The sequence below is a fragment of the Mobula hypostoma genome, chromosome 5 (genome assembly GCF_963921235.1).
Source record: "Mobula hypostoma chromosome 5, sMobHyp1.1, whole genome shotgun sequence".
Taxonomy (NCBI): domain Eukaryota; kingdom Metazoa; phylum Chordata; class Chondrichthyes; order Myliobatiformes; family Myliobatidae; genus Mobula; species Mobula hypostoma.
This window is the reverse complement of record NC_086101.1, coordinates 104,120,600-104,134,281: the sequence shown is the minus strand read 5'-3', so window position 1 is coordinate 104,134,281 and position 13,682 is coordinate 104,120,600. Positions and strand designations below refer to the sequence as shown.

Here is a 13,682-nt window from a genome sequence, read left to right as displayed (position 1 = left end):
TGACCCTCCCTCAGTACCACCCCTCTCACAGTGTGATGCTCCCTCGGTACCACCGCTCCCACAGTGTGACTCTCCCTCAGTACCACCCCTCTCACAGTGTGATGCTCCCTCGATACCACCCCTCCCAAACTGTGACGCTCCCTCGGTACCACCCCTCCCACAGTGTGACCCTCCCTCAGTACCACCCCTCCCACAGTGTGACCTTCCCTCAGTGCCACCCCCCCTCAGTGTGACACTCCCTCAGTACCACCCCTCCCACAGAGTGATTCTGTCTCGATACCACCCCTGCCACCGTGTGACTCTCCCTCAGTACCACCCCTCCCACAGTGTGACCCTCCCTCAGATCCACCCCACCCACAGTGTGACCCTCCGTCGGTAATAGCACTCCCACAGTGTGACTCTCCCTCGGTACCACCCCTCCCACAGTGTGACCCTCCCTCAGTACCACCCCTCCCACTGTGTGACCCTCCCTCAGTACCACCCCTCCCAATGTGTGACCCTCTCTCAGTACCTCTCCTCGCACAGTGTGGCCCTCCCTTGGTACCACCACTCCCATAGTGTGACCCTCTCTCCGTACCACCCCTCCACAGTGTGACCCTCTCTCAGTACCACTCGTCCCACAGTGTGACCCTCCCTCGGTAATAGCACCCCCACAGTGTGACTCTCCCTCGGTACCACCCCTCCCACTGTGTGACCCTCCCTCAGTACCACCCCTCCCAATGTGTGACCCGCCCTCGGTACCTCCACTCCCACAGTGTGACCCTCCCTCAGTACCACCCCACCCACAGTGTGACCCTCTCTCAGTACCACCTGTCCCACAGTGTGACTTTCCCTCAGTGCCACCCCCCTCAGTGTGACCCTCCCTCAGTACCACCCCTCCCATAGAGTGATTCTCTCTCGATACCACCCCTCCCACAGTGTGACCCTCCCTCAGTACCACCCCTCCCACAATGTGACCCTCCCTCAGTGCATCCCCTCCCACAGTGTGACCCTCCCTCAGTACCACCCCTCCCACAGAGTGTTTCTCGATACCACCCCTCCCACAGTGTGACCCTCCCTCGGTACCACCCCTCCGACAGTGTGACTCTACTTCAGTACCACCCCTCCCCCAGTGGACCCTCCCTCAGTACCGCCCCTCCCACTGTGACCCTCCCTCAGTACCACCCCTCCCACAGAGTGATTCTCTCTCGATACCACCATTCCCACAGTGTGACCCTCCCTCAGTCCCACCCCTCCGAAAGTGTGACCCTCCCTCGGTACCACCCCTCGCACAGTGTGACCCTCCCTCAGATCCACCCCACCCATAGTGTGACCCTCTCTCAGTACCACCCCTCCTTCAGTGTGACTCTCCCTCGGTACCACCACTCCCATAGTGTGACCCTCCCTCAGTACCACCCCTCCCAAAGTGTGACCCTCCCTCAGTGCCAACCCCCACTCAGGGTGACCCTCCCTCAGTACCACCCCTCCCACCGACTGATTCTCTCTCGATACCACCCCTCCCACAGTGTGACCCTCTCTCAGTAGCACCCCTCCCACAGTGTGACTCTACCTAAGTACTACCCCTCCCACAGTGTGACCCTCCCTCGGTACCGCCCCTCCCAGTGTGACCCTCCCTCGGTACCACCCCTACCCCGTGTGGACTTTCGCTCAGTACCACCCCTCCCACAGTGTTACCCTCCCACAGTACCACCCCTCCCACTATGTGACTCTCCCTCAGTACCACCCCTCCCACCATGTGATTCTCCCTCAGTACCATCCTCCCACAATGTGACCCTCCCTCCGTACCACCCCTCCCACAGTGTGACCCTCGCTCAGTACCACCCCTCCCACAGTGTGACTCTCCCTCGGTACCACCACTCCTATAGTGTGACCCTCCCTCGGTACCACCCCTCCAATAGTGTGACCCTCCCTCAGTATCTCCCCTCCCACAGTGTGACCCTCTCTCAGTACCACACCTCCCACAGTGCGACCCTCCCTTGGTAGCACCCCTCCCAGTGTGACCCTCCCTCAGTGCCACCCCTCCCACAATGTGACCCTCCCTCAGTATCACCCGTCCCACAGTGTGACCCTCCCTCAGATCCACCCCACCCACAGTGTGTCCCTCTGTCAGTACCACCACTCCCACAGTGTGACCCTCTCTCAGTACCACCCCTCCCACTGTGTGACCCTCCCTCTGTATCTCCCTCGGTACTCTCCCTCGGTACTACCCCTCGTACAGTGTGACCCTCCCTCGGTAGCACACCTTCCAGTGTGACCCTCCCTTTGTTCCACCTCTCCCACAGTGTGACCCTCCCTCAGTACCACCCCTCCCACAGTGTGACTCCCCGTCGGTACCACCACTCCCAAAATGTGGCACTCCCTCAGTATCACCCCACCCACAGTGTGACCCTCCCTCAGTACCACCACTCCCACAGTGTGACCCTCCCTCAGTACCACCCCTCCCAAAGTGTGACCCTCCCTCGGTACCACCCCTCCCACAGTGTGACACCCCTCGGTACCACCACTCCCACAGTGTGACCCTCCCTCAGTACCACCCCTCCCAAAGTGTGACCCTCCCTCGGTACCACCACTCCCATAATGTGACCCTTCCTCGGTACCACCCTTCCCAAAGTGTGACCCTCCCTCAGTACCACCCCTCCCAAAGTGTGTCCCTCCCTCAGTACCACCTCTCCCACAGTGTGACCCTCAATCAGTACCAGCTCTCCCACAGTGTGACCCTCCCTCAGTATCATCCCTCCCACAGTGTGACGTTCTGTCAGTACCATACCTCCCACAGTGCGAACCTCCCTCGGTAGCACCCTCCCAGTGTGACCCTCCCTCGGTACCACCCCTCCCAAAGTGTGGCCCTCCCTCGGTACCACCCCTCCCACAGTGTGACCCTCCCTCAGATCCACCCCACTCACAGTGTGACCCTTCCTCAGTACCACCCCTCCCACAGTGTGACTCTCCCTCGGTACCACCACTCACACAGTGTGACCCTCTCTCAGTACCATCTCTCCTCCCACAGTGTGAGCCTCCTTCAGTATTACGCCTCCCACAGTACGACTCTCCCTCGGTACCACCCCTCCCAGAGTGTAACCCTCCCTCGGTAGCACCCCTCCCAGTGTGACCCTCCCTCAGTACCATCCCTCCCACAATGTGACCGTCCCTCAGTACCACCCCTCGCACAGTGTGAACCTCCCTCTGATCCATCCCACCCACAGTGTGACCCTCCCTCAGTACGACCCCTCCCACAGTGTTACCCTCCCTCGGTACCACCACTCCCATAGTGTGACCCTCCCTCAGTACCACCCCTCCCAAAGTGTGACACTTCCTCAGTACGACCCCTCCCACAGTGTGACCCTCCCTCAGATCCACCCCACCCACAGTGTGACCCTCCCTCAGTGCCACCCCCCTCAGTGTGACCTTCCCTCAGTACCACCCCTCCGAAAGTGTGACCCTCCCTCGGTACCACCCCTCGCACAGTGTGCCCCTCCCTCAGTATCACCCCTCCCACAGTGCGACCCTCCCTCGGTACCACCCCTCCCACAGTGTGACCCTCCCGCAGTACCTTCCCTCCCACAATGTGACCCTCACTCAGTATCACCCCTCCCAAAGTGTGACCCTCCCTCGGTACCACCCCTCCTACAGTGTGACTCTCCCTCAGTTCCAGCGCTCCCACAGTGTGACCCTCCCTCAGTACCACCCCTCCAAAAGTGTGACTCTACTTCAGTACCACCCCTCCCCCAGTGTGACCCTTCCTCAGTACCACCCCTCCGACAGTGTGACCCTCTCTCAGATCCACCCCACCCGCAGTGTGACCCTCCCTCAGATCCACCCCACCCACAGTGTGACCCTCCCTCGGTACCATCACTCCCACAGTGTGACCCTCCCTCTGTACCACCACTCCCATAGTGTGACCCTCCCTCGGTACCACCCCTCCCACAGTGTGACCCTCTCTCGGTACCACCCCTCCCAAAGTGTGACCCTATCTCAGTACCACCCCTCCCAAAGTGTGACCCTCCCTCAGTATCACCACTGCCACAGTGCAACTCTCCCTCGGTACCACCCCTCCCACAGTGTTACACTCCCTCAGTACCATCCCTCACACAATGTGACCCTCCCTCAGTATCACCGCTCCCAAAGTGTGACCCTCCCTCGGTACCACCCCTGCCACAGTGCAACTCTCCCTCGGTACCACCCTTCCCACAGTGTTACACTCCCTCAGTACCATCCCTCACACAATGTGACCCTCCCTCAGTATCACCGCTCCCAAAGTGTGACCCTCCCTCGGTACCACCCCTCCCACAATGTGACCCTCCCTCAGTACCACCCCTCTCACAGTGTGATGCTCCCTCGGTACCACCCCTCCCACAGTGTGACTCTCCCTCAGTACCACCCCTCTCACAGTGTGATGCTCCCTCGGTACCACCCCTCCCAAACTGTGACGCTCCCTCTGTACCACCCCTCCCACAGTGTGACCTTCCCTCAGTGCCACCCCCCCTCAGTGTGACACTCCCTCAGTACCACCCCTCCCACAGAGTGATTCTGTCTCGATACCACCCCTGCCACCGTGTGACCCTCCCTCAGTACCACCCCTCCCACAGTGTGACCATCCCTCAGATCCACCCCACCCACAGTGTGACCCTCTGTCGGTACCGCCACTCCCACAGTGTGACCCTCCCTCAGTACCACCACTCCCATAGTGTGACCCTCTCTCAGTACCTCTCCTCGCACAGTGTGGCCCTCTCTCAGTACCACTCGTCCCACAGTGTGACCCTCCCTTGGTACCACCACTCCCATAGTGTGACCCTCTCTCCGTACCACCCCTCCACAGTGTGACCCTCTCTCAGTACCACTCGTCCCACTGTGTGACACTCCCTCAGTACAACCCCTCCCAATGTGTGACCCGCCCTTGGTACCACCACTCCCACAGTGTGACCCTCCCTCAGTACCACCCCACCCACAGTGTGACCCTCTCTCAGTACCACCTGTCCCACAGTGTGACTTTCCCTCAGTGCCACCCCCCTCAGTGTGACCCTCCCTCAGTACCACCCCTCCCATAGAGTGATTGTCTCTCGATACCACCCCTCCCACAGTGTGACCCTCCCTCAGTACCACCCCTCCCACAATGTGACCCTCCCTCAGTACCACCCCTCCCACAATGTGACCCTCCCTCAGTGCATCCCCTCCCACAGTGTGACCCTCCCTCAGTACCACCCCTCCCACAGAGTGTTTCTCGATACCACCCCTCCCACAGTGTGACCCTCCCTCAGTACCACCGCTCCGACAGTGTGACTCTACTTCAGTACCACCCCTCCCCCAGTGGACCCTCCCTCAGTACCGCCCCTCCCACTGTGACCCTCCCTCAGTACCACTCCTCCCACAGAGTGATTCTCTCTCGATACCACCATTCCCACAGTGTGACCCTCCCTCAGTCCCACCCCTCCGAAAGTGTGACCCTCCCTCGGTACCACCCCTCGCACAGTGTGACCCTCCCTCAGATCCACCCCACCCATAGTGTGACCCTCTCTCAGTACCACCCCTCCTTCAGTGTGACTCTCCCTCGGTACCACCACTCCCATAGTGTGACCCTCCCTCAGTACCACCCCTCCCAAAGTGTGACCCTCCCTCAGTGCCAGCCCCCCCTCAGGGTGACCCTCCCTCAGTACCACCCCTCCCACCGACTGATTCTCTCTCGATACCACCCCTCCCACAGTGTGACCCTCTCTCAGTAGCACCCCTCCCACAGTGTGACTCTACCTAAGTACTACCCCTCCCACAGTGTGACCCTCCCTCGGTACCGCCCCTCCCAGTGTGACCCTCCCTCGGTACCACCCCTACCCCGTGTGGACTTCCGCTCAGTCCCACCCCTCCCACAGTGTTACCCTCCCACAGTACCACCCCTCCCACTATGTGACTCTCCCTCAGTACCACCCCTCCCACCATGTGATTCTCCCTCAGTACCATCCTCCCACAATGTGACCCTCCCTCCGTACCACCCCTCCCACAGTGTGACCCTCGCTCAGTACCACACCTCCCACAGTGTGACTCTCCCTCGGTACCACCACTCCCATAGTGTGACCCTCCCTCGGTACCACCCCTCCCATAGTGTGACCCTCCCTCAGTACCACCTCTCCCACAGTGTGACCCTCCCTCAGTATCTCCCCTCCCACAGTGTGACCCTCTCTCAGTACCACACCTCCCACAGTGCGACCCTCCCTCGGTAGCACCCCTCCCAGTGTGACCCTCCCTCAGTACCACCCCTCCCACAATGTGACCCTCCCTCAGTACCACCCGTCCCACAGTGTGACCCTCCCTCAGATCCACCCCACCCACAGTGTGTCCCTCTGTCAGTACCACCACTCCCACAGTGTGACCCTCTCTCAGTACCACCCCTCCCACTGTGTGACCCTCCCTCTGTATCTCCCCTCCCACAGTGCTACTCTCCCTCGGTACTACCCCTCGTACAGTGTGACCCTCCCTCGGTAGCACACCTTCCAGTGTGACCCTCCCTTTGTTCCACCTCTCCCACAGTGTGACCCTCCCTCAGTACCACCCCTCCCACATTGTGACTCCCCGTCGGTACCACCACTCCCAAAATGTGGCACTCCCTCAGTACCACCCCTCCCACAGTGTGACTCTCCCTCTGTACCACCACTCCCATAGTGTGACCCTCCCTCGGTACCACCCCTCCCATAGTGTGACCCTCCCTCAGTACCACCTCTCCCACAGTGTGACCCTCCCTCAGTATCTCCCCTCCCACAGTGTGACCCTCTCTCAGTACCACACCTCCCACAGTGCGACCCTCCCTCGGTAGCACCCCTCCCAGTGTGACCCTCCCTCAATACCACCCCTCCCACAATGTGACCCTCCCTCAGTACCACCCGTCCCACAGTGTGACCCTCCCTCAGATCCACCCCACCCACAGTGTGACCCTCTGTCAGTACCACCACTCCCACAGTGTGACCCTCTCTCAGTACCACCCCTCCCACTGTGTGACCCTCCCTCTGTATCTCCCCTCCCACAGTGCGACTCTCCCTCGGTACCACCCCTCGTACAGTGTGACCCTCCCTCGGTAGCACACCTTCCAGTGTGACCCTCCCTTTGTTCCACCTCTCCCACAGTGTGACCCTCCCTCAGTACCACCCCTCCCACAGTGTGACTCCCCGTCGGTACCACCTCTCCCAAAATGTGGCACTCCCTCAGTACCACCCCTCCCACAGTGTGACTCTACCTTAGTACCACCCCTCGCCCGTGTGGACCCTCCCTCAGTACCACCCCTCCCACAGTCTGACCCTCCCTTAGTACCTCCCCTCCCACAGAGTGACTCTCCCTCAGTACCATCCCTTCCACAGTGTGAATCTCCCTCAGTAACACCCCTCCCACAGTGTGACCCTCCCTCAGTACCACCCCTCGCACCATGTGACTCTCCCTCAGTACAATCCCTCCTGTTGTGTGACTTTCCCTCATTCCCCCCCTCCCACACTGTGACCCTCCCTCAGTACCACCCCTCCGACAGTGTAACCCTGTCTCAGTACCACCCCTCCCACAGTGACCCTCTCTCGGTACCACCACTCCTGTTGTGTGACCCTCCCTCAGTCAGAATGGGGGCTATTAGAATGGATTTTGAGAACGGCTGATCAGGGATCTGGCTGTAGATGATATCGAGGTTAAACGTCCACATTCCACCTGAAAGCCATTCAACCCATTGAGTCTACGACCAATCCCCTGTCACACCATCTTTCCCTGCCACCTATCCCTCCCCCAACATCCCCATCAATTCCCCCAGAGCCTTCTCCTCACCTACACAATTAACTTGCATCATGGCCCCTGCATATCATTGGGATGTGAGATAAAAGCAGAGCACCTGGGACAAATCCACGTGGTGACGGGAAGATTGTGCGGCTTCTACACAGACAGCATGGGAGGTTGCGGTCAAACCCCGATCTCTCGGACTGTGAAGCAGTGAGTCTACCGACTTTGCCACTGGGCCAACAGAATTCACCATTTTAGTGTGGGATAGGGTGTTCCCGGTTGAGAAGAGGTGTTCTGGGCTAGGGAGTGTTTCCTGACAAGGAGATGGGGTTTCTGGGGTGAGTCGGTGGGTGGGTGGGTGGGTTGGTTTCTCAGCAAGGGAAGTGTGAAGATCCAGTTCCCCGGGCAAAGGTCTCCGATGCTGACGTCTCTGCTCTGTCCCCACAGTTGATCCAGATCATCACCAACTATAGGAATGGACACACGGGGCAGCTGTCATCCATTACTGTGTTTCTGCTCTTTGCTGGCTCCCTCGCCCGCATCTTCACCTCCATCCAGGTCAGTGAGCCCGTTGCTGAACAGTGACCCCTAATCCATGAGCCTGGCCAGACCCTCGGCTCCTGACCCCAACCATGGCCAAAACTCCAACTTCTGATCCTGGCCTGCATTAGACTCCAGCCAAATCCTGGCCGGAAGCCTGACCCCAACCATGGCCAGAACCCCCAACCCCTGGTGGAACCCCAACCTCTGGTTCTGGCCAGAATCCCAAATCCTGATTGCTAGCCATAGATGAGTCCCCCAATCCTGCTCTATACCTTCCACGAGGCTTCCATCCCAACTCACCCAAACTTTCTGTCCCCAGGAACATGATGGCTCCATCTTCCTGGCCCTACACTTATCTCTGGAACTTCTGCACAGTAAAGAAACCCACATCACACTATTGCTTATTGACCATAGCTCTATCTTCAATACTATTCCAAGCAAACTTATCACCAAACTCTGAACACTAGGAGTCCATAACTCCCTCTGCAACTGGATCCTTCATTTCCTGACCATCACACCACAATTAGTAAGGACACACTTCCACCACATTTAATTTAAACATTGTTGCCCCATAAGGTAGCGTCTTCAGCTCCCTACTCTACTCCCTGGACACTCATGACCTCGTGGACAGACTCTGCTCTAATTCCATCTACAGATTTTTAGATGATACCACTGTAAAAGTCCATCTCAAATAACGATGAGTCAGAGTACAGAAAGGAGACAGAGAGCCTTGTGACATGGTGTCATGACAATAGCCTTTCCCTCAATGTCAACAAAAGAGTTTGTCATTGACTTCAGGAAGGGGGTGGTGCACACACTTCGGTCTACATTAACAGCTTTGAGATTGAGAGGGTTGAAAGTATCATGTTCCTAGGTGTGAGCATAATGAACCATCATGTTCCTAGGTGTGATCATGACAAACCATCATGTTCCTAGGTGTGAGCATGACGAACCATCATGTTCCTAGGTGTGATCATGACAAACCATCATGTTCCTAGGTGTGATCATGACGAGTAGCCTTTCTTGGTCCAACCACGCTGACGTCACAGCTAGGGAAACTTACCCATGGCTCTGCTTCCTCATTTGGCACGCTCCTTCGACCCCTGTCGATGCTTATCGAGGTGCAGTAGAAAGCATCTTATCCGGATGGTATGGCTTGGTACAGCAACTGCTCTGTCCAAGACTGCAATAAACTGTAGAGTTGTACAACCCCATTTCCAGAAAGGTTGGGATATTTTCTAAAATGCAATAAAAACAAAAATCTGGGATATGTTAATGCACGTGAACCTTTATTTAACTGACAAAAGTACAAAGAAAAGATTTTCAATGGTTTTACTGACTAACTTAATTGTATTTTGTAAATATACACAAATTTAGAATTTGATGGCTGCAACACACTCAACAAAAGTTGGGACAGAGTTAAAATAAGATTGAAAAGTGCACAGAATATTCAAGTAACACCGGTTTAGAAGACTCCACATTAAGCAGGCTAATTGGTAGCAGGTGAGGTATCATGACTGGGTATAAAAGTAGCGTCCATCAAAGGCTCAGTCTTTGCAAGCAAGGATGGGTCGTGGCTCACTGCTTCGTGCCAAAATCCGTGAGACCATTGTTAGTCAGTTCAAAAGGAACATTGCTGAACGCAAGATTGCAGAGAATTTAGGTCTTTCAACATCTACAGTACATAATATTGTGAAAAGATTCTGAGAATTCAGAGACATCTCAGTGCGTAAAGGGCAAGGTCGGAAACCACTGTTGAATGCGCGCGATCTTCGAGCCCTCAGGCGGCACTGCCTAAGAAACTGTCATGCTACCGTGACAATTATAGCCCCCCGGGCTCGGGGGTACTTCAGAAAACCATTGTCACTCAACACAGTCCGTCGCTGCATCCAGAAATGCAACTTGAAACTGTATTACACAATGAGGAAGCCATACATCAACTCTATGTTAGATTTTAGAGAGACATATGTTGCCACCAAGGCGACGTCTCTTCCCGGGACGTCCATGCTTATTTCAGCAGGACGATGCCAGACCACATTCTGCACGGGCTACAGCAGTGTGGCTCTGTAGACACAGAGTGCGTGTGCTTGACTGGCCTGCTGCCAGTCCAGATCTATCTCCTATTGAAAATGTATGGCGCATCATGAAGAGGAGAATCAGACAACAGAGACCACAGACTGTTGAGCAGCTGAAGTCTTATATCAAGCAAGAATAGACAAAATTTCCAATTGCAAATCTACTACAATTAGTATTCTTAGTTCCGAAACGATTAAGAAGTGTTAGTAAAAGGAAAGGTGATGTAACACGATGGTAAACATGCCTCTGTCCCAACTTTTGTTGAGTGTGTTGCAGCCATCAAATTCTAAATTTGTGTATGCTTACAAAATACAATTAAGTTGGTCAGTAAAACTCTTGAAAATCTTTTCTTTGTACTTTTGTCATTTAAATAAAGATTCACGTGAATTAACATATCACAGATTTTTGTTTTTATTGCATTTTGGAAAATATCCCAACTTTTCTGGAAATGGGGTTTGTAGATACAGCTCAGCACATCCCCTCTGTGAACTCTCAGCCTCACAATCCACCCTGCTATAAGCTTGCATTTTATTGTCTACCTGCACTGCACTTTCTCCGCAGCGGTACAGCCTCTGGGGTCTGTACTCACTGGAATTTAGAAGATTGAAACCCATCGAATGTTGAAAAGCCTAGATGCGAAGAGGATGTTTCCTTCGGTGAGGGAGTCTAAGACCAGTGGGCATGGCCTCAAAATAGACGGACGTCCATTTAGAACAGAGATGAGGAGGAATTTCTTCAGCCAGAGAGTGGTGAATCTGTGGAATTTGTGCCACGGGCTACTGTGGAGGCCAGGTCACTAGGTGTATTTAAGGCGGAGGTGGATGGATTCTTGATTAATCAGGGTGTGAAAGGCAGGAGAATGGAGTTGAGAGGGGATTGGATCAGCCATGATGAAATGGCAGAGCAGACTCGATGGGCTAAATAGCCTAATTCTGCCCCTATGTGTTACTGTCTTACACGTTGTTGTTTTACTTATTTCAGCTCAATGCACTGTGTAATGGTTTGATCTATATAAACTATTTGCAAGACAGGTATTTTCTGTACCTTGGTACATGTGACAATAATAGGTTTTATCTTATGGCACAAGCTGTCTGTTCAAGTGTTTGGTATCAGTGGAATAGAAGCTGTCCTTGAGCCTGGTGCTATGTGCTTTCAGGCTTCTGTATTTTCTGCCCAAAGGGAGGGGGAGAAGAGTGAAGTTCTAGGGTGGGGTGGGGATTTTGATTATGCTGGCTGCTTTACTGAGACAGTAAGAAGTATAGACAGATTTCATGGTGGGGAGGCTGGTTTCTGTAATGGACTGAGCTGTGTCCACAACTCCCTACGTTTTTTGCGATCACAGACAGAGCAGATGCATCCTATCTGTCTGCAAGAAAGATATGTCATTCAATGTGTCTGCAAGAAAGTAACCACTCCCCTCTATTTTCCCCCTCCTGTCCTTTGTTTTCCCTCATTCTGGTTACCCTTTCACCCTTCTCTTCCACCCTCATGTCCAGCTGTCATCTTCCTTGGTTCTGCTCCTCCTTCCCTCTCTCCTATTAGATTCCTTCATCTCTTCCACCTATCACCTCCCAGCTTCTCACCACTCCTCCCTCACCCACCTCCCTCCTAACCTGCCAGCTTCCCCTCCCCTCCTCCTTTTTCTGTCTTTGGACTCCTCCTTATGTAGTCCTAATGAAGGGTCTCAGCCCAAAATGCGAACTGTTTTATCCCCTCTATAGGTGCTCTCTGACCTGCTGAGTTCCTCCAGCACTTAGGGTGTGTGTTGCTGAGTTTTACTGTACCTCAGTACCTGTGACAATAACAAGCCGTATTCCAATCCACCTCCTCCCCCACAGGAGACAGGAGACTCGCTGCTGGTCCTCACCTACGTGGTCTCATCCTCCTTCAACGGGGTCATTGCTGCTCAGCTCGTCTACTATTGGGGCATCCATCCAGAGAAGGTCAAGAAGGCCGAGTAACTCAAGGAGGGCTGGTACCGGAGCTGAAATTCACAGGAGATGACCACGACCCCCACCCAAGCAAACAAACAAAAAAACACACACACACACACACACACACACACACACACAGATGCACAGCACTGCCCCAGAGACAGGGGCATATCTCAATCATAGATACAATCCTACACACGGACCCTCACTGGGGAATGGGACCCATGTACACACACTGACCCTGACTGACATGTGAGAATGGCAGGTATTGTTTGATTAGGTAATCTACACTCTGACTTACTGGTGCCCCAGTTAACCTTTCAGGAGCTAGGCTCACTTCGCTGAGTTGGGGGCTTTTGAGTTTGTACATCAGTGGGCGTTCTTGTTTCTGTAACCCACCTCTTGGGGCTTCCTCTCCATTGCAGGGGGAGAGTGGGTAGTTGGTGTTGAGTAGGGCTGTATCAATGTGTTGGGATGAGGGTGAGAGTGTGTGATGACACATTGCCACATTTAATCAGGGACCAGGGCAACACTCCCATGTTGGGACAGGACTGAAACTCTCTGTTACATACCTCTCGCTGTCCCAGTGGGCCTGAATCGATCACTGTTTTGTCAATGCTGTCTGTAGATTAATTGTGATTAAAACCAGATTTTCTTGTGTCACTTGTCAGTGGTGTGTTTGTCCACACAGCCCTGTCAGCCCACCTCTCCTCCACTGTCCATCCACTTCCATTTTTCCTTCTCCATTTCTCTTCTTAAAGAGAAAGATTAGTTTTTGTCACATGTACATCGAAACGTGTCATTTGCATCAATGACCAACACAGTGCGAGAATTGTGCTTGGGACAATCCACAAGTGTCGCCATGCTTCCTGCGAGAATTGTGCTTGGGACCAACACAGTGCGAGAATTGTGCTTGGGATAATCCGCAAGTGTCGCCATGCTTCCTGCGAGAATTGTGCTTGGGACCAACACAGTGCGAGAATTGTTGACTGTCTGTCTGTCCTGCTGTGTTCCTCCAGCATTTTACCTCATTATGATCTTACACTTTATCGTTACCTGCACTGCGCTATTTCAGTGGCTTTATTCCACATTGTTGTCGGTTTACCTCAATACACTGTATAATGAATTGGACTAACTATAAACAGTATGTAAGACAAGCTTTTCACTGTTATCTTGGAGCATGTGACAATTTCAATACTACAAACAGTCACAAGAGGGCAGTGTGGTCCCACCTACTGCTGACATCAGTGGAAATCTGGGAACAACACACAATCTTGAGTTCCTCTCCGTGTGTCCAGTGGCATCTGTGGAGGGGTGGGGAAGGAACTGGGCCAAAGGGTGGGGTTCAGTGATTGCCGGAGTGCCTGGATCATGTGATAAGAGAAAATTCAA

General features: G+C 54.4%; 1 protein-coding gene across 2 annotated transcripts in view; it reads left to right on the top strand.

Moving 5' to 3' along the window:
* mpdu1b (mannose-P-dolichol utilization defect 1b) overlaps positions 1-13,455 on the top strand; it is a 160,936-nt gene extending 147,481 nt beyond the window's left edge. Inside the window, exons 6-7 of one of the 2 annotated variants that reach the window (XM_063047563.1) lie at positions 8,185-8,295; positions 12,195-13,440. In XM_063047563.1, the coding sequence (XP_062903633.1) occupies positions 8,185-8,295; positions 12,195-12,317 (234 nt within the window). In that variant the 3' untranslated portion in view covers positions 12,318-13,440. Of the gene's footprint in view, positions 1-8,184; positions 8,296-12,194 lie in introns of both variants that reach the window. The other variant, XM_063047564.1, reaches the window with a different exon arrangement.
* The last annotated feature ends 227 nt before the right edge of the window (positions 13,456-13,682 follow it).